Consider the following 27,758-nt stretch of genomic DNA (forward strand, 5'->3'; position numbering starts at 1 on the left):
TTATTATAATAAGATTTTTAATTGCTATAATACAAATACAATCATTCAAATTTGGTCCTAATACATTATGGAATTTCTTACAACAATTATCATGGATGAAATATGTTATAATAAAGCTTTATACATTATCCTCATAAACCAAACTCAATCAACTATAAATAATTATCTTAAATAAAAAAATATGAAATTTTTACTTCTTTGTAAAGAAATGACAACAAAGTATGGATATTTCAATAATGAAAATATACGATATATAACAGTATCAATTTGAGACAATATTTTCTATCAACAATACTAAAAAATAATGGCTCTATTATCATTCAGCAGAAAAGACACATTACACCTTGGAACACAATTGGTCAACAACAATTAGCAACCCTATGATTTAAACATGTTCACTATCTATAAGTTTAGTTTTTAATATAAAAGATCTAAATTGTGGAATGAAATAAAAAGGATGTGATCTAAAAATCTCAGTCTGATTATGTTTAAACAAGTTCACTTGAAAAAAAAAATCTATGGTCAATACAATAAGGTTTTGTAATCATTTCTAAATTTTATAACAATTTTACAGGTCAGAAAAATAGTTATGATGCAGAACTACAGGATCATAGACTTGTTGGTGAACCATGGTTACTAACGTATTTGCTAAAACATGCCAAATAATACTAATAATTGCCTTTTCAACATCATGAATTTCAAACTAATGATGAAAATAAATAATGTACTGAAAAACAACTTAAATGCTTATTGCTGATTTGATCTGGTTTACTAGTTTTGTTGTTCACATTGTTTCTCTGCCAAACTATCTAGCATGATCATACACATTTTTGATACAAAAATAACAGAAATTCAACTGTACACATATCTTCCTCATTTTCCGTCAACTATTACTAAAATGTAACAAATCACTAGAAATAACAAATATTTCTATACTGTGAACATATTTTCTTCATGTGTCCTGAGTTATTGGACATAGTGCATTCTGCATAAATAACATAAAATTATCACAATGTGTTCACATAATACACCACACAATAATAGTTCACCCAGCAATCATTTCAATAGAGTTGCCAGGTGTGCATTTCCTTCCAAATGTTCAGTTTATAAATCTAAGAATATTAATTCTTTTCATCTATTCTAACCAACTTTCGTATTTTAAAATTTAGAGAAAAGACATGTCTATCAACCAAAAACAATAATATATCATGAAACCACAAAGATGTCAGTTTGCCAACATGTGAAACATGGGCACAACCATCAACGATGGAGAAATATCAAGAGTAATTTATCTTTATACATAGGTCGAAAGTTTCGTGTATCTAATTTAATGCTGAAGCTGGTTGTTGTGGAAATAAATACAAAAACACTGACAACTATATCCAACTGACTGCTCATATAAAACACATGATCAAATAAAGTATGCCTTCATCCTATGGATTATACCACACTCAATACGCTATGGTCACTCTGTAACACCATAATAAAACTTGTCAATCTGACCTGATACTGTACTTACTGGTCATGGTAAATAAACCCAGTAAACCTATGGTGATACAACACTTTCACTGATATAAAACACACAATCATACTGATCTCTAAATAAACCAGTTATCCTTTACAAGTGCTAGTAATGTAAGGTGAGGTATTTCAACAAGTTTAAATATCACTATTTTCAGTGCCAAACCCGATTCTGATGATTTGTTCTTGACCCAATTTATGATTTTCAGTAAAAATCAAATTTGTCTGCATACTTTCACAATTTTAACTTAATTGCGTAATGAACCAAATATTATACCTTTTGAAAAATTCCACAACAATACATCATTTAACTAGTCACAATCTTATATAAAGGATTTCTTTCAATGATAAACGTATGTTTTCCTTTCAAGAACATTGTTGTCAAAAACAAATTTGAAAATCACCATCTTCCTTCTTCTTATTGGACCATAACAAAAAAAGTAAAAATTTAACTTGTGACAGTTCACATGTGACCAATACTGTTAAAAATCATTACATAATCAGATCATAACAACAATTTGGGCCTGACAATCACATTTGACTAAACAGTCCTATCTGTATCCCTGATTCAAGTGAGAACTAGTCTAGCTTTAGCTCATGTCTAGTGGACTGGATCTGTCATCATCTTCCTCCTCTTCTGAGAATTCTGATGGTGTTTCTGTTGCTGCTCTCGATGGAACATGAGATCCTAGACTGGAAGAATCTTGTGATATCCCTTGACATGCCATTGCCACCTCCATATCGGATGTGTCTGAACTATGAGTTAAAGCAACTGGTTTTGATCTAAATGATGAAAGATAATAACATAATTAAAAATTTCGATTACCTATTGTTCAATCTTTAAATAACATACGAAAATATTCTTGTTTCCAACAAATTGAATTTTCTATACAAAAAACTCATTTCACAACTTGGTAAAATTTATGTTCTTTCTCCTCATATTCAGATGATGGAAAATTAGAGACTATTTTTTAGTTTCATAAAGTGGAAAGCTTTTCAGTGTGTATTTGAGGATTTTGATACTTGTATTCTGGAGTAGTGTAACATCCAGTGGCAACTATTGCAAGGAAATGTGTTAATTTTACACAAATATAAATCTTGCTTTGTACCCAAGCTGGTTTTTATAGTGCTAGTTCACAAGTTTCCAGGAAGACACTTCACATTCTCCGAGTCTGAGCAGATCAGTCTTTGCTCTTACTCTTAAATGCTGTCTGCTTATTGGAGAACCTACACATAATTTGGTTTTACTCAGCCAGAGATCCAACGACAACCTCCCACATAAAGGTGTTTATCTGCATCAACAATTGAAACATTAGCATATACTTTTAACACTGCACTACACTAATCTTATAATTATTCTATTACCTAGAACTTTGTGGTACCGGTGACATTCCAGTAGACATTGGTCGAATGCCACTTTGACCTGCATTGGCCATTCCACTATTGGCTAAATCTGTAAATATGAATAAAATAGTTCTATGATTATTATTATCAAATATAAACATCAGGTTTATGTCATATTTATCAGTCAAACATAAGCTCTTCTTTGGAAAGTCCTTCCCTCTGACATTAAAAATATATAATTTAGATTCCCTGCAATATAAAGCCCATCATAAGGAGTGGACACCCTATTCAGCACTAGATTACATTTTTAAGATTTTATAGCAAATTGCCATTTCAATCATCATTTCAAAATGTCTATTCATAATTCAAACACCATGGTAGTCTTTGAATAAAGAATGAAAGTAAGGTGCTTGTAAAACATTCCAATATAAATTGGATGAAAATAATTGTATTTGTAACTAGATGTGTCAAAGCGAAACGAATGGCCCCGTCTAAAAAGTTGAAAAATCTGCAATTTCAATACCACATGTGGACACAAACATGATGGAAGTCTCACATATCAAAAATCAGCTCAAAATCTGGAGTTGTATAGAAAAAAGTCCATATAACTGTGATTTTCAACAATTTTCAAAGTTTAAACTTGATATGTAACTCATCATGGTTAGCTCACATACCAAAATCAGCTCAATATCTGAAAGCATTTAGAAAAAAGGTCCCTATAACTGGGATTTTAAAAAATTTATCAAAGTCCAACATGTTGTCCGAAGCCCAAAATTACAGCAAAAATTAACTGAGCGGATCGAAACTTAAACTTGATCTGTAACTCATCATGAGTATCTCATATACCAAAAATTCAGCCCAATATCTGAAAGCGTTTAGAAAAAAGTCTATAACTGTGATTTTCAACAATTTATCAAAGCCTGTTATTTCGGCAAAATTTAGCGAAGCGGAAACAAAACTTTAACTTGATCTGTAACTCATCATGGTTAACTCACATACCAAAAATCAGCCCAATATCTGAAGGGGTTTAGAAAAAAACTCTGTATAATGGTTTGTTGCAGAATGACGCAATTACAGACAAGGGTAAAACTATATGGCACTGACAACTTCGTTGTGGGCCCATAAAAATACCATTTTATGGAAAATTAAATATCACAATGTTGCATTTTTGGGGGGGTACTGGGTCTTAATGGACATGCATTTTTAAGAAATTTCAGTTTTAGTTTTTTGATTCTTATATAGTAGCTCTTTCATCTCTTGGGTATAAATTCTCCTTATAGACATCAAATCAGTAAAGGACGTGGAAGAGACTGAATACATATACAACCACAATTTTATTGAATAATGATGGTGACTTCAGATTTAACTACTGATTTTTTTATCGATCCAGCAACTGACTTACCCAACACATATGGTGATAAAGACTTTGGAATCATTTTGATAGCTTTAGTTAAATCTTGTTGTGAACACTGGCCTTTCTCTAATCCTAAAGCCATACCCATTCTTTTTAAAACTTCTATGTCATCATGTATCTCAAAAGTATTGTCAAAATTAAATAAATATTCATATCTGAAAAGAAAATGGAATAAAACATACAAATTTATACACTAATAAATATTCACCTTCTTAATCTTAAAATATATTATCTATCATGTCTATCTATATGATATATAGATGGAGAAATATTAATAAATTTAATGATGGTTTATACTGAGGAACAGACTTACAGGCTTATCAGATATTTAATATGAAAAGTGTTGTTCTGTCCATCAGAAACAAAATATCTTGCAAGACATAAATGTGTATAAAGCTTTACAGTCATAAATATAACCAGGTGGTCGTGTGGTCTAGCGGGACGGCTGCAGTGCAGGCGATTTGGTGTCACGATATCACAGTAGCATGGGTTCGAATCCCGGCGAGGGAAGAACCAAAAATTTGCGAAAGCAAATTTACAGATCTAACATTGTTGGGTTGATGTTTAGAGTTGTATATACAACTCGTCTAAACATCAACCCAACAATGTTAGTTGCTTTCGCAAATTTTTGGTTCTTCCCTCGCCGGGATTCGAACCCATGCTACTGTGATATCGTGACACCAAATCGCCTGCACTGCAGCCGTCCCGCTAGACCACACGACCAACTGGGCTCTCAAAAAAAGAGCTTTCGCTGGCCGTGTGTTACCTTTCTTTTTGAAGACTGTACTTTGACCTATAATGGTTTACTTTTACAAATTATGACTTGAATGGAGAGTTGAATCATTGGCACTCATACCAAATATTTCTATATCTATATACTGGTAGAGTGGGGTGCTCATTTTCGCCATATCTTTCCATGTTTTCTGCAGTTTAGGTTCAAGTCATTATGTTTTTGAAGTATACTGATATGAATATAACTTCAAATGCAAAATATTTCTAAGCTTGAAAACATGTTTGTTTGAAAAAAATCATCTGAAAAGTTAGATTAAAGGGTGTTTGAAATTTCCTTATTTTATGTCAAAGGGGGACACATATTCGGCGTTTTAAAACCAAATAACTGCAGCTTTAAACAATGTTTATCAAATCAATTTCATTATAAATGAAAAGCAGACATTTCAAAGTTGTAAAGAACTGTGAAATTTGGGCAATCAGTAAAAGAATTACTAAGAAATACTTCTTTGGAATTGTGTTTTTCATTCAGGAAATTGGCCGAAAATTGTTGTCCATTTTTCAGTCCTTTGCGGTTATTGCTAAAATTTTGTCTCAAATTAAAAAATACAATTTACTGGCATATTTCTTCCATCCTTTGAAGTTTTTACACCTCAAAATCATAAAACGGTGAAATTGTGTCCCTGGCGAATATGTGCACCCCACTCTATGCTGATTATGCTATTTCTAGTAATTTTTCACATAAAAAAAAACGTCTCACACATTGTGACATTGCTAATAAGTTCTGCTCTCGTCTTACAGTAATGATGGAGCTACGGAGCAAGATGATATAGGTGAACTGATATGAACATTTAATGTGTGAAGACATGAGAAACAGCATGTGAAGTAAAAATGATTCTATACAGTGGTTAAATCAACTAATATAACCCATGATTTATAGATAGCCATACTTGGGCAATATATAACTCATGGTACTGGTATGTATATAGACCATTTAATCACTACTTACTATGAAGAACCTGTATTTACGAGTAAATGATCTGACTTACTTGTCATTAGATATAGAACAATCAATAACTGTTTTCTTGCTGGTATTAACAATAATAAAAGGCAGTTGTATAGCTGAGTTTGCTGCTGGAGGTCCCTGACTTTGTTCCATCTCTCTGTTCCTCTGCACCAAATTCTTAAAAGCTATTTGCTAAAATAACATGGTCAAAACATCAATAGCAAATAAATGCAATCACATCTTTACATTTTTTTTAACATTGAGGTACGAATCCAAGATTATTTTGTTCCAATTTTCTAAAGTGATATTAATGATCATCATAGAGTTATACAGTACCCTTTAAAAATGTTTCCACAACTTTAAAATGAAGATATCAACTTGAATATTTTCTTGTTATATAAAAACAAAAACTAATAGAATTGATACCTTCAATAAGATTTGAAGTTGAGTTTCTACAACTTTCAGAGGAAACACCTTACCTGTAGTATAAGTTCTTGTAATTGCTGAGTTTTATGTAGAGGAAACACCTTACCTGTAGTATAAGTTCTTGTAATTGCTGAGTTTTATGTAGAGGAAACACCTTACCTGTAGTATAAGTTCTTGTAATTGCTGAGTTTTATGTAGAGGAAACACCTTACCTGTAGTATAAGTTCTTGTAATTGCTGAGTTTTATGTAGAGGAAACACCTTACCTGTAGTATAAGTTCTTGTAATTGCTGAGTTTTATGTAGAGGAAACACCTTACCTGTAGTATAAGTTCTTGTAATTGCTGAGTTTTATGTAGAGGAAACCCCTTACCTGTAGTATAAGTTCTTGTAATTGCTGAGTTTTATGTAGAGGAAACACCTTACCTGTAGTATAAGTTCTTGTAATTGCTGAGTTTTATGTAGAGGAAACACCTTACCTGTAGTATAAGTTCTTGTAATTGCTGAGTTTTATGTAGAGGAAACACCTTACCTGTAGTATAAGTTCTTGTAATTGCTGAGTTTTATGTAGAGGAAACCCCTTACCTGTAGTATAAGTTCTTGTAATTGCTGAGTTTTATGTAGAGGAAACACCTTACCTGTAGTATAAGTTCTTGTAATTGCTGAGTTTTATGTAGAGGAAACCCCTTACCTGTAGTATAAGTTCTTGTAATTGCTGAGTTTTATGTAGAGGAAACACCTTACCTGTAGTATAAGTTCTTGTAATTGCTGAGTTTTATGTAGAGGAAACACCTTACCTGTAGTATAAGTTCTTGTAATTGCTGAGTTTTATGTAGAGGAAACCCCTTACCTGTAGTATAAGTTCTTGTAATTGCTGAGTTTTATGTAGAGGAAACCCCTTACCTGTAGTATAAGTTCTTGTAATTGCTGAGTTTTATGTAGAGGAAACCCCTTACCTGTAGTATAAGTTCTTGTAATTGCTGAGTTTTATGTAGAGGAAACACCTTACCTGTAGTATAAGTTCTTGTAATTGCTGAGTTTTATGTAGAGGAAACCCCTTACCTGTAGTATAAGTTCTTGTAATTGCTGAGTTTTATGTAGAGGAAACCCCTTACCTGTAGTATAAGTTCTTGTAATTGCTGAGTTTTATGTAGAGGAAACCCCTTACCTGTAGTATAAGTTCTTGTAATTGCTGAGTTTTATGTAGAGGAAACCCCTTACCTGTAGTATAAGTTCTTGTAATTGCTGAGTTTTATGTAGAGGAAACACCTTACCTGTAGTATAAGTTCTTGTAATTGCTGAGTTTTATGTAGAGGAAACCCCTTACCTGTAGTATAAGTTCTTGTAATTGCTGAGTTTTATGTAGAGGAAACCCCTTACCTGTAGTATAAGTTCTTGTAATTGCTGAGTTTTATGTAGAGGAAACCCCTTACCTGTAGTATAAGTTCTTGTAATTGCTGAGTTTTATGTAGAGGAAACCCCTTACCTGTAGTATAAGTTCTTGTAATTGCTGAGTTTTATGTAGAGGAAACCCCTTACCTGTAGTATAAGTTCTTGTAATTGCTGAGTTTTATGTAGAGGAAACCCCTTACCTGTAGTATAAGTTCTTGTAATTGCTGAGTTTTATGTAGAGGAAACCCCTTACCTGTAGTATAAGTTCTTGTAATTGCTGAGTTTTATGTAGAGGAAACACCTTACCTGTAGTATAAGTTCTTGTAATTGCTGAGTTTTATGTAGAGGAAACCCCTTACCTGTAGTATAAGTTCTTGTAATTGCTGAGTTTTATGTAGAGGAAACACCTTACCTGTAGTATAAGTTCTTGTAATTGCTGAGTTTTATGTAGAGGAAACACCTTACCTGTAGTATAAGTTCTTGTAATTGCTGAGTTTTATGTAGAGGAAACACCTTACCTGTAGTATAAGTTCTTGTAATTGCTGAGTTTTATGTTTGATTCGTTCTATTTTCTTTTGTTTTTCTGACTGTAAATAAATATCAAAATTTATCAAACTGTTAAATAAATCAGGTAAATAAATGAAAAAAAGATCCATGGGACACAGATGATGCACTCACTGGCATATAACTTTATAAAAGGTTATTTTTCAAGACCTTTAAACGTAATGTCAGCCAAATTCCAACTTGATCTGAGTTTTATTGTAATGAGCATAGTGTACAAGTTTCATTACTTTTGGTTGAGTCAAACTGAAGTGGGAATAGAATTGAAAAATTCTGCAATTTTTCCTTTTGTAAAAGGGCACAACTCCAGAACAGTAATCCCCATCAAAATTCAAACTAGATATTTGTTTTGTGCTAATAAGCATTGTATATAAGTTTCTGAACATTTTTGTTTAGCTCTAAAGTTAAAGAACAGAAACCAATTTTGGGACTATTCTTCTTCAACCATTTAATTTTATAATTTATCTCAATTTCATTCATAGAAGATTAATATTTTAATATTCAATCAAATTTCTATAAAAGTAAACTATACTGTAAATTATAAAATTGAGAATGGAAATGGGGAATGTGTCAAAGAGACAACAACCTGACAAATAAAAAACAACAGCAGAAGGTCACCAACAGGTCTTCAATGTAGCGAGAAATTCCCACACCCGGAGGCGTCCTTCAGCTAGCCCCTAAACAAATATATACTAGTCCAGTGATAATGAACGCCTTTTTGTAAATTGAATGCTACAATCAAACCACTGATTTAACAAATAAAAAAATATTTTTTACCTCTAAATTTTGGCACTCTTGGGCAGAATTTGTAGGTAATCCTATCCATCGTATTTCTTTTTTCTCTTTGGATATTATATTCATTGCCATTAACACATTTAATGCATCGTAAACTCTACGCCGAATATTCTTCTGATCATACGCCTGTAAAAGAAGAGACAATTAAAGATTTCATTCATATTAACTTTTTTCTAGATTTTGTGTTGATCTTTTGTTGTTAAAATTTCAGTCCTATGAAATCCACTATTGTGTTCATATTTAATGTTATAACAAATTATCACTTAAGGGCAATTACTCTTATGATGAGTACACGGAAGAATCCAGTCATACTTATTTGCCAAACAATTTTTTGCTATGAACAGTATCTCTTCATCTTGTGTAGTTTCTGCCAAAAAAAAAATCAAAATTGACTTGGTGACCAATTTGCAATCTTATTTTGCAGATCCTTTTTGCCAGTTAGGTCATGATGACTTATTTGCAGATCTTGTACCATCCTACTGATATTTTCTGATTTTCAAACAAAAAAGATGATTTATTTGGATCAATAGAGAATCCGTTCCAAAAGTTTTTTCAATTCTAATGTTTTCAACATGTTCAATGTTACACAAAATCTTGACATTAAACTGTATAGTTAAAAGTTTTACCTGATCGGAGGGTGATGTTAGATTTCTAGGATCACTAAATTCTGCCACAAGTTCATCAGCCACTTCATTGTATGTAGTTACACCCTTTCTTTGGACTTTTTCACAAACTTTCATAGAAAAATGTCTTAATCCTTTGCCACCTTTTTCTCCCTTCTTCCCTCTTTTCCTGAATGAGCAAATCAAAGAACAGGTGTGAAACATTGTTGATCATCTGATGTCATATTAAACTAGAGAATGGTAAAAGTGATGCCACCCAAATTCTAACTAAAGCTGTGTTATGTGGTAATATGCATTGAGTATTGTGACAAAGGTTGAGGCAGCATCTAATTAGAGAAAGGAAGCCACTTTTGGAGACGGACAAGGGAACTCAATGTTAACTTCTGTAATATCAAGTAATCATAGCTATTTTGCCTGAAGTCCAAATGATGAGAATAACTCCCTTTAAACATTGGGAATAATTAAGATAAAAAAAGTATTGTAGGATGCAAAAGCAAAATCATTGAAGTGATGTGATGTGACTAGCAAGCAATTCGCACTAAAGTCTCTTCTCCATTTTAAGTTTAAGAAAGAGAAGTCATTTTACCTGGATTCTGGAGAAGTGCTAGTCTGTAAAAGATAATCATTTACAAAGGTATTCTACTGATATTAATAGTACCAATTTTTCTAATAATTATACAAACCCATCAGAGAAGTCTGGTTCTATTGTGATTTCAGCAGCCCTTTTTCTGTTTATCCATGCAGCTTCTCCAATATGTCCTGGAGTGTGAGGACTAGCTGCTATTATCTGTGGGGAACTCATCAGGGGTCGCTGTTGTTGAATTATCTATGTAAAACAGAAAATAAATGTAATGATTAAAAATGTTCATGAAAAATTGATGACATTTTGTTGTAGGGTTGCTGTTTAATTAATGTACCTCCATACAACTTGCATTCATACACACTAACCTTTGAAATTACAAAAGGTTAAAAAAATAATAATTTGAATTACATATAATAATAATTTTTTTTTAGATCTTTATACATTGGTTTCGACACAACTTTTTGTTATATTTGTGCATGACTTTTTAAAGGATGTTTTATCATATTTCTATACTTCAAAAGAAACAATAAACATGTTTTCTGTCCTTGTTCTTACAAAACTTTTACTTGCATTTACCGTCTGTGTCTTTAAACTTTTATGTTAACTGCCATATAAGCTCAATTCATAAGTAACATATGAATTTATGTTTTGTTACATCGAAGGTTGGACAGTTAATTGTTTTAAAAAAAGTTACCCCTGACCATATGAAAATGTTTATTGCAAAAACTAAGAGTTATATGCTCTCTAAAAGTCTTATCCAACATATCCTTTTTACAGAAACAGTTAAAATTTCCTATGTATAATCAAGATTTTAACCGTTCTTGCAGAACCTTAAGCTAATTTATATTAGATTTAGTATTGACTTGTTTTTGTGATGAATATTTGCCTTTAGATGTAAAGCAAATAATAATAATCAATAAATCAGAAGAATGTAGTTTTATTGTAATGATTTTCAGGGTTTCTTTTGATTTCTTGTAAAAGGAACTTCTTTACCTTGTAGGGTGACATCTTTGCTGGTGAACTACTAACAGGTATAGCTATCAACTGTACAGCTGGAAAATAAACAGACAATATTTTTAAAATAATTTACCAATATCACAATAAATATATATATAATCTTCAACTATCCATGGCTTTAAAACACTAAATCCATGGGATGTGTTTTGATTGATTAAAGTCTGTGATGCATGATTTTTCGCTATTGGTTGTTTTTGTAAACTTTATACCAGCTATTAGTAACTTTAAGTACACCCAAACTGTACTATTCAATGTGTTGACACAATTTGTAATGCATTTGTTATTTAATGTTTGCTAGTTTTTGTTTATTTTATCTCACTATTCTTTTACTTTTATATGTACCACCTTTGATAAGTGTTTAGTATAACGATAAATTTTCACTTTTGTTCTCATACTATGAACAATAAAACTATTCTATTTATAGTAATATGTATGTGTTATTCTAATTAACACAATCTTGTCCCAGGTATGTAAAAATATTGTGTCACACATTGAAGATCAAAGGAGTATGTTCGGTAAGGTCCTAAAATGGCCCCCTTTTTTAGCGTAAATTTCAAATTCGGATTTATAGACCAATATCACAATAAATTATAGCTTATACAGTGACTAGATAGGAAATAAGCCATTTTGTTGAAAATTTTACGTTTCTGCGTTTCATAATGACGTCACAAGTTGTACTCTTATTCATTTTCACGAAAAAATCACTGAAAATTGGTAAATTTCCATAAATTATTGGACAGGAAACATAGAGCGCATACGACGACAACAAAGATCTTTTAAAATAATGTTTGTGAAGACTTTTCACATGTCTTTTTTGAATATTAAGTTTGTCGACGCCTGCGCTCTGTGTTTCCTGGTCCTTAATTTGGTTGAAATCAGGCTGATTTTTTCAAATTTCACCAAAATCCTTTATCTTGACATTTTTGGGACGTAAAAATCAACGTGTTAGAATTAAACTTTGATAAAAATAGTTTTGTTTAACTTTCTCACATCTCTTTAAGGCAATTTAAACCATTCATTGTCTTGTAACTATGAACTTTATAATTGGGGCCAAATATGGCCCTTACCGAACTTACTCCTTTATTCGTTCAGGGAATGTTTACTTGTATTGTAAATATTTCTTTTTGATCCAGTTAATCAATTTTTATTGATATTTTATAGTGTGTTTTCTCATATTGTAATGTTAAACAACTGTTTAAGGTTAGGGTGAAGGTTTCCCGGTTGGCGCCTGTTAAAACATTCAAACCCGCTGCATTTGTTTGCACCTGTCCTAAGTCAGCAACCTGTTGTTCAGTGGTTGTCATTTGTTGATGTGGTTTAGAAGGGTATCTTTATATAGATGGCGGTTTCCCCCCCCCCCCCCCCCCCCCTGTTTGAATGGTTTTACACTAGTCATTTTTTGGCCCCTTTTAATTTACAGCTTGCTGTTTTTGGTGCGAGACAAGGCTCTGTGATGTAGACTGTACTTTGACCTATAATGGATTACTTTTTTACAAATTGTGACTTGAATGGAGAGTTTGTCTCATTGGCACTCATTAAAACAGGAATGTTACTATGGACATATAACTCAAACTATCATTTTCTATGTTCTTTGGACCGTGAAATTGGGACCAAAACTATAATTTGGCATTAAAATTAGAAAGATCATATCATAGGGAAAGTACTAAGTTTCAAGTTGATTGGACTTCATCAAAAACTACCTTGATCAAAAACTTTAACCTGAAGTGGGACAGATGAACAAACGAATGAGAATGAACCCACAGACTAGAAAACATAATGCTCCAGTGCTATCTTAGGTGGGGCATAAAAAGCACCACTCAAATGGTTCAATTCACTTTAGGTGCCTTTTAATCAATATGAACATTTTATACTTCTTAAAAATGGCCTTACTATTATGGGCCAAAATCTGTTAAATATGGCCCTTACCAAACTGACTCTTTAAAATACAAATTTTGAGTCCTGAAGGGTCACCAACAAGTAAATCTTTGATCCATGAACAGACACATGTGTTAAAACTTAATGTCCCAACATCATTTAAGGTGGGCATTTAAAGTCTTGCAATATAGAGAATATGGTACAAACTATATTCAAAAGCAGAGATCAGAACAAAACAGATTTTAAGACATTAATTGATATCATGTAAACTGTCACTGAACTCTGTTTTTATGAATTATTTCCACAGTTGAACATAATTAAAACAGATTATTATTACAGAAGAATAATAAGACACCTGTTTTATTTGCTTTATATTTCCCTTTCAACATGCTCAATGTGATACCTTAGGAAACAAATTATCAAGACACTAGACAGCTTGTACATACACGATTTTTCCACATTCATTTTTAAAACCATGTATTATTTATATTTTTATGTATATATCAATTTCCCTTTCACTTCCAAGTCAATAATTATTAATTTTCACTTTCAAAATTCAAATGAGACCATGGTGCATTTCATCCTAATTTAAAAGCATCCATGCAAAGTATTTGAGATTCTTTCAAGTTGACAAAAAAATATTTATTTAAACCACATAAATATTTAATAAAGCAACCTGTTTAATACAATATCTTATAAAATATGACATATTTTTCTTCTCCATTACATTTCTTTATGAAGAATCCATTGGTTTGTCAGACCTACTCATGCTACCTTTATAAATCATAAAAACTTTTAGCAGTACTTCTAATTGCTATTACTGTAACGAGAGTCAGAGTGCACACACTGAAATGTTTCGCCTGCTTTACTGTCATTGATTTAAGTTGAAAGTCTTAGTCCAACCAAAAACATTGATCACAGTAACTCAGGTCAGATAAAAGCTGTCAAACAGACATAAACACCTTACAATTGTTTTTATACCCAAATATAATTGACCTATTGGTATAACCTAACATCTATTCAATCTAACGTTAATTATCATTTATCATCTTTATTGCATGTCTATTTTTTCGAAAATTATATAAAGTTATAAACTACTAAATAAGCTCACTATTCTGTCTTGCATGTTGATCTCTAAAACCAGTCAGGTCACCATTGGCATCCAACAAACCAACCTGAAAAGACATAGGTGGTTATGATTAAAACAGAGAAAAGATATGCAGGGCTGTCTTGACTATTAATTGATATTGACTGTCATTTCAGCAGGCAAGACATTAAACAAATATCATTTTCATTCCAGTGACTAAATCTGTCCATTTAACTAGTGATTGATTGGGTAGAGACTGGTTTTTATAATAATGTTCTACCAAAATTTCAAATGACCAGTATTTGCTGGTTATTACTGATAGCTTTTTTTTTGGTTTTGTGCAATTTTTCTTTTAATTTTCAGGATACTGCAAATCTAAAAATAAAACAACTATCTGTTCATATATCTTTAACATCATAAGTTATGAAATAAAATATGCAGTATTTTTCTAAACACAAGTATTTGTCAAAAGCAAATTTGTTTTCTTTACAAATTTCTATCTAAAACAAGCTTGTACACTTTCAGACCACTACATTGGAAATATTGATACAACTTCAGATCTGAAAATGTGCTTTTTGATTTATATTTTTTTGCATGGGCAACCTTCAGTTTAGATTTTTCATTTTGAGTCTTGTACAATTGAGTTTTGTGCTATGACAAATATAACCATTTTTGGTCCAAATACACTTTAAATTTAAGACATTTTCTGTCCACTAGCATATGTACACAAGATGAGTTCTCACTGATTTTGGATGTTACATAACATTTAGTGATTAATCCTTGTATAATTATTTCCCTATCCACACACCATATGAACAGGATGTCACTTATCTTTAGCTTTAAACTGAATATAATTGTTTTAACATTTAATGCATATGTGAGGGAGGAGTGGTGTAATGGAAAAAATGAATTTTTATTTGTAGGAAATTCCAATAGTAGGTGGAAACAAACACATACTTCTTGTAAAGTTAATAGTTATTGCATAACAATTCTTTATATAATATTTCTTTTAACTTTCAGCGACTTCAATTAGGTGTCAACAAATCTATTTGCATTGAATATATGTCCACTTCATTCTTCACCTTTATCTGTGTCAAAGTCAACAATTGACACATCAAACCCCCCTCATTATGTATGTTTAAATATGGTACAGTAGGTTAAGATGATGTTATAATGACCATATGAGTTGACATAAGCTGAGTGTCTGGGTCAGTTAGCTTACAACTATAATAGTTATAATATATTATCTTCTCAACTCTGTACAACTGGCTAGGCCACTACATTGTACAAACCATTCAGTGTTTTCCCCGAAGGAAAAAAAGTTGTGTGCATGGTGTGGTAGAACCTATATCTACAAGTTTAACACAAAAACAGGCATAACAAGAATGTGTCCATAGTACACGGATGCCCCACTTGCACTATAATTTTCCATGTTCAGTGGACCGTGAAATTGGTGTCAAAACTTTAATTTGGAATTAAAATTAGAACGATCATATCATAGGGAACATGTGTACTAAGTTTCAAGTAGTTGTGACTTTAACTTCATCAAAAACTACCTTGACCAAAAACTTTAACCTGAACTTTGCCCTTTCATTTTCTATGTTCAGTTGACCATGAAATTGGGGTCAAAACTATAATTTGGCATTAAAATTAGAAAGATCATATCATGGAGAACATGTGTACTAAGTTTCAAGTGGATTGGACTTCAACTTCATCAAAAACTACCTTGACCAAAAACTTTAACCTGAACTTCGTCCTTTCATTTTCTATGTTCAGTTGACCATGAAATTGGGGTCAAAACTATAATTTGGCATTAAAATTAGAAAGATCATATCATGGGGAACATGTGTACTAAGTTTCAAGTGGATTGGACTTCAACTTCATCAAAAACTACCTTGACCAAAAACTTTAACCTAAAGTGGGACGAACGAACGGACGAACGAAGGCACAGACCAGAAAACATAATGCCCCTCTACTATCGTAGGTGGGGCATAAAAAGCATTGTCTTTTTAAACCCAATGCAATTAACCACAAAAATGTAGATGATTCAAACTTATATTACAATCATTATGGTAATCATTATGTAATTGGTGTATAATCAATTTCTTTATAAACCTCAATATTTATTAGCGATAATTAGGTCAATGTTATCAGATAGCTACTTGCTTAATCCTTTGTCCAAGTCTTTGTAAATAAAGGATTTTCGCTTCACTAAACATTGTGATTGACATAAAAAGTAATAAAAACAGTTATCTTGCATTTAAACTGAGGGAAAATTTTAAATAACAAATATTTACCATTTTAAATGTTTGTTTCTGATTTTCATGTATATCTGTGTGGTGTACAACAGTATGTGGCTCTGTGAGTTTGTGTATAGGAATGAGCAGATGTATAGTAATGACCTCAATATAACTGTTCTACTGACAAGGTGTGCACACAGTGGGAGTGAACCAAGAACAGGAGGATATTATTATTAAATTAACATTAATTTTACTGCATGTCAAGGTCAAAACTAACTTCCACATTGTCATTCAATACTGCTAAACCATCAAATGCCTTTTGATGTTTTTGTTTCTCATTGAATTGCATTTGATTTTTTTAAAACATTATTTGAATACCTACAAAATGTATTCTTTTTACCTATTCAATCATTGTCAATCTTGTGAATACTTTAGTATGCAATAGATCTAAATTTAATAAAATGTATTTTTTTGTATAAATCTTTGGTAAATATAAAATATTCCTAATTGTAAGAAAGATAAAGACAACAAGGTGAACTATTTAACTTGTTTGTAATGATTATAAAAGGGTTTATATTAAATCTGATGTAACCAATAGCATGTTAGGACTTCAGGGCAGGTGTAGTATAGGCAGATGTCCTCAATGATTTCTCTATCAAAATGTAAAGTCTATTTCTAAATTCCAATACAGAGATTGAGAGAAATACAACATCCATAATAGGAATATGTTATTTAAATAAATCATTCAATCTGAAAGGTGTTCATTTCTCCAAATTCATGTAATAATGGGGTTTCACTACATGTTGTCTTACAACCTGAAAATTTGTTCCTAATTTTCATTAATCATACATGTACATGTAAGTGCCCTTGAGGGAAGGAAGCAAACTTTTTTAGTATTTATCTTCTGCAATTGCTGCTATCAATGTAAAAGTGTAATGTTGATTGTAAAACTTAAGTCCATTAATCAGTCAAAAACAGATCTTCTTCTTATAAATAAAATCAAAGTTTTCACCATTTCAAAAATATATTTCTGTCTAAGTTTTGGATTTATGGATTTGTACCAAACTTGGACAAGCTTGTTTATGATCAAAAGCTAAGGAAATTTCCTGTTTTCCGTAGTATTACTTAGGCCAAAAAAAAATATATGTCTGTTTCCTGCTGCCAAGGCAAATCAATCTGGGTCTGTAGGTCGGGATTTTTTTTTTTTTTTTTTTTTTTAATTATTTTTGCACTCCCTGTCAGATTTGCAGTCGGTTAAATGTCATGTTTGGTTAGGGTCCTGTACCCCAAAATGATTTAATCCCTTTAAAGAAGCTTTAATTGAATAATCCTCCCGGTTCCGACATTTTTTAAACCTTTATTGTAGCACATTTGTGCTGGGAGCAGCCATTTTGATTGTTTGGGTATAGTAAGATACGAATTTGGATCGGAAACGAATTTTTCCGGACCGGAAACGATTTTTTTCCGGATTTGAATAAAAAGATCTAGGGTCGGGGGGTTTGAGTCAGGGTCGGTCGGGAAACAGGAAACAGACATATATTTTCTTTGGCCTTATTAATGGACTTTTAGTTTTTCTTCCAGTTAAGTTTACATTACATACATTCTGCAGTTAAAAGATTTAAAAATAAATTGCTTGGCCTAGCGCAGCTGACAGTTGGCCCAAAAATGGACACAATATTCGGGCTTGATACAGGTCTGAATTTGGATTGAAATTAAATATTGACACATAATTATATAATAGGTTTCTGAAACATTGAAGAATTGGTTATATGATTTGATTTTTTATTCAATTATTTGCTATTGTGCGATTGTGCAATACAACATGCTGTTGGAAATTGACCCCCCCCCCCCCTATTTTTGGCACCTTGTGGTATAATTTCAGAGTGATCCATATGCCATTCCATAAAATATTGTCTGGAAACTAGAAAAATGCTATTTTGGTCCCTAATTCATTAACTGTTAGGACCACAACCCCCAAAATCAATCCCAACCTTCCCTTTGTGGTAATAAACCTTGTGTTTAAATTTCATAGATTTCTATTCACTTATACTAAAGTTATTGTCCGGAAACCATGTGTCATCGGACCACCCTGACAAAGAACATGACAATGTGATAGCCAAAAAAATTATAAGATTCATAAACCATCCTGGACTTTTATCAAACTTGGACAGAAGATTATCTAGAGGAAAATTTTTAATAATTTATTGTGATAAATAGCAAAAGTAGGTGAGACACTGGGTTTAGGGAAAGCCTTACAAATTCTTTAAATACAGTTTCTATCAAAAGTCGGTGAGACACTTGGTTCAGCGGAACCCTTACAAATTCTTTTATTACAGTTTCTCTCTATCTTCCTAAGTTTTTGCTCAAAAAACAAACTAGAGGCTCTAAAGAGCCTGTGTCGCTCACCTTGGTCTATGTGCATATTAAACAAAGGACACAAATGGATTCATGACAAAATTGTATTTTGGTGATGGTGATGTGTTTGAAGTTCTTACTTTACTGAACGATTTTGCTTCTTACATTACAATTATATCTATAATGAACTTTGCCCATTAGTAACAGAGAACTATATTTGGTAAAAATTTACATAAATTTACCAAATTAATGAAAATTGTTAAAAATTGACTATAAAGGGCAATAACTCCTTAAGGGGTCAATTGACCATTTAGGTCATGTTGACTTATTTGTAGATCTTACTTTGCTGAACATTATTGCTGTTTACAGTTTATCGCTATCTATAATAGTATTCAAGATAACCAAAAACGGCAAAATTTCTTTAAAAATTACCAATTGGAGGGCAGCAACCCAACAACCAGTTGTCCAATTCATCTGAAAAATTCAGGGCAGATAGATATTGACTTGATTAACAATTTAACTTCTTGTCAGATTTGCTCTAGATGCTTTGGTTTCATAGCTATAAGCCAAAAACTGCATTTTACCCCTATGTTCTTTTTTTAGCCGTGGCGGCCATCTTGGTTGAATGGCCAGGTCATCGGACACATTTTTCAAACTAGATACCCCAAAGATGATTGTGGCCTAGTAGTTTCAGTGGAGATTTTGTAAAAGATTACTTAGATTTATGAAAAATGGTTAAAGATTGACTATAAAGGGCAATAACTCCTAAAGGGGTCAACTGACCATTTTGGTCATGTTGACTTATTTGTAGATCTTACTTTGCTGAACATTATTGCTGTTTACAGTTTATCACTATCTATAATAATATTCAAGATAATAACCAAAAACAGCAAAATTTCCTCAAAATTACCAATTCAGGGGCAGCAACCTAACAACCGATTGACCGATTCATCTGAAAATTTCAGGGCAGATAGATCTTGACCTGATAAACATTTTTATCCCATGTCAGATTTCCTCAAAATGCTTTGGTTTTTGAGTTATAAGCCAAAAACTGCATTTTACCCCTTTGTTCTATTTTTAGCCGTGGCGGCCATCTTGGTTGGTTGACCAGGTCACGCCACACATTTTTTAAACTAGATACCCCAAAGATGATTGTGGCCAAGTTTGGATTAATTTGGCCCAGTAGTTTCAGAGGAGAAGATTTTTGTAAAAGATTACTTTAATTAACGAAAAATGGTTAAAAATGGACTATAAAGGGCAATAACTCCTAAACGGGTCAACTGACCATTTTGGTCATGTTGACTTATTTGTAGATCTTACTTTGCTGAACATTATTGCTGTTTACAGTTTATCTCTATCTATAATAATATTCAAGATAATAACCAAAAACAGCAAAATTTCCTCAAAATTACCAATTCAGGGGCAGCAACCCAACAACCGATTGACCGATTCATCTGAAAATTTCAGGGCAGATAGATCTTGACCTGATAAACATTTTTATCCAAGTCAGATTTCCTCAAAATGCTTTGGTTTTTGAGTTATAAGCCAAAAACTGCATTTTACCCCTTTGTTCTATTTTTAGCCGTGGCGGCCATCTTGGTTGGTTGACCAGGTCACGCCACACATTTTTTAAACTAGATACCCCAAAGATGATTGTGGCCAAGTTTGGATTAATTTGGCCCAGTAGTTTCAGAGGAGAAGATTTTTGTAAAAGATTACTTTAATTAACGAAAAATGGTTAAAAATTGACTATAAAGGGCAATAACTCCTAAACAGATCAACTGACCATTTTGGTCATGTTGACTTATTTGTAGATCTTACTTTGCTGAACATTATTGCTGTTTACAGTTTATCTCTATCTATAATAATATTCAAGATAATAACCAAAAACAGCAAAATTTCCTCAAAATTACCAATTCAGGGGCAGCAACCCAACAACCGATTGACCGATTCATCTGAAAATTTCAGGGCAGATAGATCTTGACCTGATAAACATTTTTACCCGATGTCAGATTTGCTCTAAATGCTTTGGTTTTTGAGTTATAAGCCAAAAACTGCATTTTACCCCTATGTTCTATTTTTAGCCGTGGTGGCCATCTTGGTTGGTTGACCGGGTCACGCCACACATTTTTCAAACTAGATACCCCAATGATGATTGTGGCCAAGTTTGGTTTGATTTGGCCCAGTAGTTTCAGAGGAGAAGATTTTTGTAAAAGCTAGCGCCGGACGACGACGGACGACGGACGCAAAGTGATGAGAAAAGCTCACTTGGCCCTTTGGGCCAGGTGAGCTAAAAAAAGGAATCAAATTGTCATTTAAGAACAATCCTTCTTTATTTTTAGCAAAATATGTCTTATTTGTAGATCTGGTCTTCGAGATCATTTTTGCTTTTTAAAGGTGTCTTAGTACAAATGTATCTATCTTTAAACTTTTCAAGCTTAAGATAACAGACAAAAATGCCAAAAATTGGTTAAAATCTCAAAGCAAGAATTCCAATAATGTTTGATCATTTTTGCTTTTTAAAGTGTTTATCTCAATATAATCTATTTATAGTAGTTTTTCACCATAAGTCCAAAAAATAAATTTGATTTTCATCCAAGGCCGCCCACCATTTTTTTCAATTTTTAGATTTTGTGTTTCTGTTTGCAGTAAAAATAGACGATTTCGTTTCATTCAGAATTTTTCGGTTTTCAAATTTCTATCAAGTTATTGAACAAAGGTCTGCTGCTCTATGCTGACAACATCTTTGGAGAATATAGACTGATTACAGAAAGGGCATATGAAGTATCTGAGTTCTGAGAAATGCATATGCATGTAGGTGGCCCAATGGTGAAACAAGGCTAAAAACACATTCTGTACATATAATTCATCTAAATTTTTACCTTTGCATATGAAAAACACATAGCAAAAGGTTTCAGTAACAACCAGGTGCTCCACAGGGCACAGCTTTATACGACCGCAGAAGTCGAATCCTGAACAGCAGTCAAAGGCAAGTATGGACACAACATTCAAGCTTGATACAGTTCTGAATTTGGATTGCGATCAAATTTTTGACATGATAGGAGTTTCTGACACAAAACAAATGTCAAGATCTTACAAATCTATTGCGCATTATTGTGCAATTAAAGATTTCTTTTTTTAAACTTTTCAAAAATGAAAACAACTTCCACCCCGCTTTTTTTGTAATTAGTCCAAAACCTTACATTTCTTTATACATAATATAAAAGTAGTGTAAAGGAGGTAAATCCGAACATACCCAAAATTGTATGTTAAATGTTTTTGAATTACCTCCCTTACACTGCTTTTAAATTGTCTTAATTGTCCATTGACCAGAAAAACCTAGTTTTTCCCCTTTTTTTGCCCCTCATTCCGACACATTATGAGCCATAACCCCCCAAAGTCAATTCTTACCATACCTTCATAGTATGAAAACTTGTGATTTTACTTCAAAGAGATGCATACACTTAAACATGTTATTGTTTGAAAACTACAAAAATGATTATTTGGGCCCCCAATTCCTACACTATTGGGACCATAACCCCCAAAATTAATCCCAACCTTTCTCAAGTGGTAGTGAACCTTTTTGTAAGAATTTATAGAGATCCATACACTTAAACACAAGTTATTGTTTGTAAACTAGAAAAATGCTTCTTTTTTTTACCTTTTGGTGCCCCTTATTCCTACATATTTGGGAAAATCAACCCCAAATTGAATCACAGCCTTTCCTGTTTTATATTGAAACTTGTGGTACAGTGGCAGAGAGATCCATACAGTTACACACAAGTTATTATCTTGAAACTAGAAAATGCTTGTTTTTTGTCCCTTTTAAGCCCTTAATTTCTAGACTATTTGGCCAACAACCACTTAAAATAAATCCCAACCTTCTACTTATGGTATTATACATTGGGGTACAATTTCAGAACAATTGAAATACTAATACACAACTTTTTAGTCCTGAAACTAGATAAATGCTGTTTTTGGCCCCTTTTGGCCCATAATTCCTTAACCTTTGGGACCATAACCCCAAAAATCAATCCTGAGCTTCTTTTTGTGGTTTTTAACATTGTGTTAAAATTTTATTGATCTCTTTTCAAAAGTTATTATCCGGAAACAATCTGTCTTCGGACGACGCTGGCGACAACATCGAGATACCAATATACGAACAAAATTTTTTTGATTTTTGTGGTCGTATAAAAATTGTTAATGTCTTGCCGACCATTTTTGCAATTTTAAAGATGAAACAGCTCTGAATTTGGAATATTGCAATTAAAAGTTTGACAAAGGGTAGGTTTCTTGACACCAAATAAATATGGTCCGAGAACTTAAAAATTTGATACTGGATGATTACCTACATTTTAATTTGTATTATGACCAATATCCAAAATCTAATTTTGTATGGAGACTTAATTTTAAAGGAATTAATTAATGTACATGTATTTTTGCTGAATTTATATTATTTTCGGGTTGCTAAAAAACATGCCAAGCAGTTATAATGACTTTTTTGCATTGAAAAGTATATTAATATTCCAATAGAAAACAAAACTACACAGAGCAGGACTAAGAGAATTCGAAGGGGAGCTGTGCTAACTTACATGTAGATGCATGTACTTCACATACATGTATTAATCAAGGCGTTGTAAAATAATTGTAAATATTCACCTCTTTCGCCATTGGTTCTAGTCCAGAATCTTTGTAGAATTTCACAATATCGTCTTTGATTTCCCCTCCACCACTGGCTCCTCGTGTGGGTGTTGTCTGAATTATTTTCATCGGACTTGATTGGGCTGCAAAAAAAATATATCAGCTGATCATTGAATAACAAGGAGCTGTCAGAATGACAGTAAACCTGATTTTTTTACATTTATTTGTGTCCTGGCATTCATCAATATCACAAGGACCAAAACTCCTAAATGGTAAAAGTTACAATCATCAATAATACCAAACTTAACCTCCATTTTGTCAACAGTAACAACATTATAAAATATGAAACGCTTTTGTTGAATGGTTAGAACTCATGAGTACATGCACAGACACGTCTGGAAACACCATTTTTCAATCATACAAGAATCATAACTCCTGTACGGTAAAACCGTTAAAGTCAAAATCGTCATTATTGAACTTGACATCAATTTTGTTGTCAGTAACAACATTTTAAAATATTACAAGCAATATTACGGACACCAATTGGCTGGCGCCATCCCAACATCCCCAAATTAATAACCGGCATATTTTTTGTTATAATATATATATATAGGTGCACCAGTCTGTACCAAAAAGTTTTCAAACTACTAGTAAGAAAACCAATATTTCGCCAATCTTCTTATGTGCCTAAACAAAGTTTTGCAAATACTTGCTAGTCCAAATAAAATTTTACTAGTATGAGGCATCGGACTAGTGGCTAACGGTGCAGGCTGGGTGTACTATGCATGATTCTTTTTGCAGTTCTTTGATATTTATTTAAGTCCACAATAACAAATGTGTGTTATTTTTCTCTAATAACCCTGTAGAATTATATCCTTGACTGCAAAGGTGGGCAGTAAAAAAGCTGGCCTCTGATGAATACTTTCATTATAAATAGACGAGATATTCATTTGAATATACTATATTTTGATATACAAATTACAATGTACATGTGTATATGTATACAATATTTTATATTTGTAGAGAGGACAGTGACGAAAAGAAATCATGGTACATTTCTAAGTGTTACCTGACACAAAAAAATGTATGCCAATTAAAACTTCAAATAAAAGATCAAACTATAATATCAAAGTATTGATGATCTATAATGGTTTACTTTTATAAATTGTTACTAAGGTGGAGCCTTGCCTTATTGGCACTCAAACCACATCTTCCTATATATATATCTACATTTGTATATATATAAACGATTTTGATTAACACTTTGGCCGATGAGTCCCGGCTTACCGAGATTTACGCTTCAGACAGCTGACGATGAGTCCCGTTTTACTGGGATCAGAATACCTCTTTTATAATTCCCGCTCAAAACAGTGCAAACATGAGTTATCATTCTTTGATGAATACCTGGATGAAAGTGTAAACATGACACTTCCGTTTGTTGAAAACCGTGTCAAAATCAGAGGAAATTTACGGAATTTACCAGAATTTGAAATAAGGAAACATTATTTTTGAAAGGAAATGGAAGAATTGAAGTCAAACTAGTATACAGTACTTTTTTGACATAAAATGTCGTTATATATACGTGTATGTACAAAACACTTGGAATGGACATCGTTCAGTGTGAGGAATTTGTACAGCCTGGTAAAATTTTTCCAAAAATTACGATTTGGGGTCAAAGAGCAGAATTTTGAGAATTTCACCTAGATAATGCTGAAAATTTGAATATTTTATGAAGAAAAAATTATCAAAACATGAACATAGTGTTATTGAATGATATAAATCCACAAATAACTACAAACAAGTTTTTATTAAAAGTTATGATGAAGATCTCCCACTTAAGTAATAGTAGCCAGGGAAGCCATCGTCTCAGAGTAGCTTCAGTCTGGGCAGCAATCGGTGAAAGGGATAATTAAGTAATTGTATTACTTAAGTTCATGTTGATCTGACAATTGTTATAATTAAAGACTAATGATTTGATTTAAACAAGTCATTATACATTAATGATGATTACATTGAACTTAATTTTACATACAGTACCTATTACACTTATTTTCATATGGACTTAAAATAATTCATCTGAATTATATTACTCCAATATTACTTCAGTACATTTGTCACATATAAGCATCGATTCTTTTTTGACGTCTGGCAAGGCTATTTTTATTTTTTTTCTGGGACGCCTTCCTCGTAGAAAGGCGTCCCAGAAAAAAATTAAAATAGCCTTGCCAGACTTCATAATTATTTGGACTAGACTAGTCCGAGATTACTCGGACGTCTAACGGCTGTTTCTCAAGACAAGCTGGGACTGTGGAACTTCAGAGCTCGTCCCATATGAAAAGTGGATACTAGCCTGTTCAAAATGGATGCGCTGCTTCGTCGCTTCTGGTGCCGACTAACGGCCATCGTCACTGTGAAAACTATCTAAATGTGAGAAAATAAAGAGTGGCAGGTAGATAAAACTTACATAAATGAAGAGATACATGTAAATGAAAAATGAAAAAATTAATACCCAATTTATATAATCCCAAGGCCATAAGTCAGCACCAGAAGCGACGAAGCAGCGCATCTATTTTGGACGGGCAAATATCCACTTTCTGATATGGGACAAGCTCTAACGTCCCACGGCTCTAGCTTGTCTGGCAAAACAGCCGCTGGACTCAACGAGTAATCTCTGACTAGTTCAGGACCTGATAACCGGTTATCCTTGTTTGCCAAGGATCAGCAACGAGAGTTTAAAACATGTACTTGTGTGTTTTACATTTTGATAATTCATTTGAAATAATTCAAATATGATTCCCAAAATGTACACCCTTTTTTTAACCCTTTTATTTACATTTGACTGATTTGTTTGTCAAGATACATGCTGATTTACAAAATTAAAGCATTGTCCCCGTTATTTTTTAAAGAAATTAAAACAGAAGAAGTTATTTTTATCAAGTTATACAGAATGACTTTCTTTGTATTACCATAAACAAAAGAGCACGAGGAATAGTTTTGCGACAAGGGGGGATAATTCGAGGGAAAATTTACCATCATCCATCCACAAACTGGCCAGTGTTGTATTGGAATTCGCCATTGTTCCGAATATCTAATGCAAAATATCCATCCCTGAATGTTCAAATATAATGATAATGTCTCTCTTCAAGTAAAATATAGTCTCTTTAATCAATAATATTTCAATAAATCAAGGGTCTTGTATCTCCCAATGACAAAATGGCGTCCACAGAAACTTTTCGGTCCTTGGAATGTGCTGCAAAGTTAGAGAATTCTGCATGCATACGACTGCAAAGTTTCAAATATGACATTTTGATGAATGGCGATAAAATAAGAACATGCCAGTAAGCTATCAAAACTAATTCTGGTGACCATGCAAGGAATGTTTTGTGTATCGGATCTTTTCCTGAGAATCCGAGCTTGGCGGCGACAATGACCGAAATGATACGATTGGTCCACTGTACCACGTGAAATGCACACTGCGCTTGCGTTTAAAAAAGTTCGGGAATATTTTGGATCCTACTGTCAAAGAGTTGTTATTAACTTTGGGCCATTCATAATTAACGAATCATTAAGTTTTCGGCATACAAAGATACTTCAATGAATCTCAGTTTCACGAATTGTAGATGCAAATAAAAAAAATATAATAACAGGATTTTTTTCTTCAAATTTATAGGGGCGAAAGCCTAGCTGAGCTCGCCAGAGTTCATGTTTCATCTGTTTCTATCATACATGTATGTGTAGATCTATATCGACTTTTATAAAGTTTCTACATCTATTCTACATCAGAGACATATATACACATGTCTCTGTCTACATCTACATAATACTTCTTAACTTCTATATGTCAGTGACGATAACATACTTGGAGAAAAAATCTGAACATCTTTACCGTGAATTATTTCAAAAACGTTTTATTTTTTATTATTTCAGTGGTTATATACCGAGTGATATAGATAAAACATGCTTATGATCTACTAGCACTATACATGTTGTTTTGCACCTGAAAAAAAAATCATGATTTTGTAAAGCATGGTGACTGATGCGAGATTTCGGCTTCTTTGTTGTAAGGTATGCCTGCCGCTAGATGTCAGTGAAGCATGGCTTATGGTCCGTGTAACACTTATCAATTCAAAGTTTTAAAAGGTTTTGAAATT

General features: G+C 32.6%; 1 protein-coding gene across 1 annotated transcript; it reads right to left on the reverse strand.

Annotated features, from left to right (window-relative positions):
• Positions 1-1,512: 1,512 nt before the first annotated feature.
• Positions 1,513-27,053, reverse strand: LOC143067254 (transcription factor Dp-2-like). The gene is made up of 12 exons (XM_076240362.1): positions 26,638-27,053; positions 23,626-23,750; positions 14,396-14,459; positions 11,386-11,444; positions 10,493-10,635; positions 9,813-9,978; positions 9,169-9,312; positions 8,349-8,417; positions 6,058-6,206; positions 4,268-4,434; positions 2,887-2,974; positions 1,513-2,304 (listed from the first exon to the last, which is right to left on the reverse strand). The coding sequence occupies exons 1-12, from the start codon at positions 26,681-26,683 to the stop codon at positions 2,112-2,114; spliced, it is 1,413 nt and encodes a 470-aa protein (XP_076096477.1). The 5' UTR covers positions 26,684-27,053; the 3' UTR covers positions 1,513-2,111.
• Between the last annotated feature and the right edge of the window lie 705 nt (positions 27,054-27,758).

Source organism: Mytilus galloprovincialis, chromosome 3, assembly GCF_965363235.1.
Source record: "Mytilus galloprovincialis chromosome 3, xbMytGall1.hap1.1, whole genome shotgun sequence".
Classification (NCBI taxonomy): domain Eukaryota; kingdom Metazoa; phylum Mollusca; class Bivalvia; order Mytilida; family Mytilidae; genus Mytilus; species Mytilus galloprovincialis.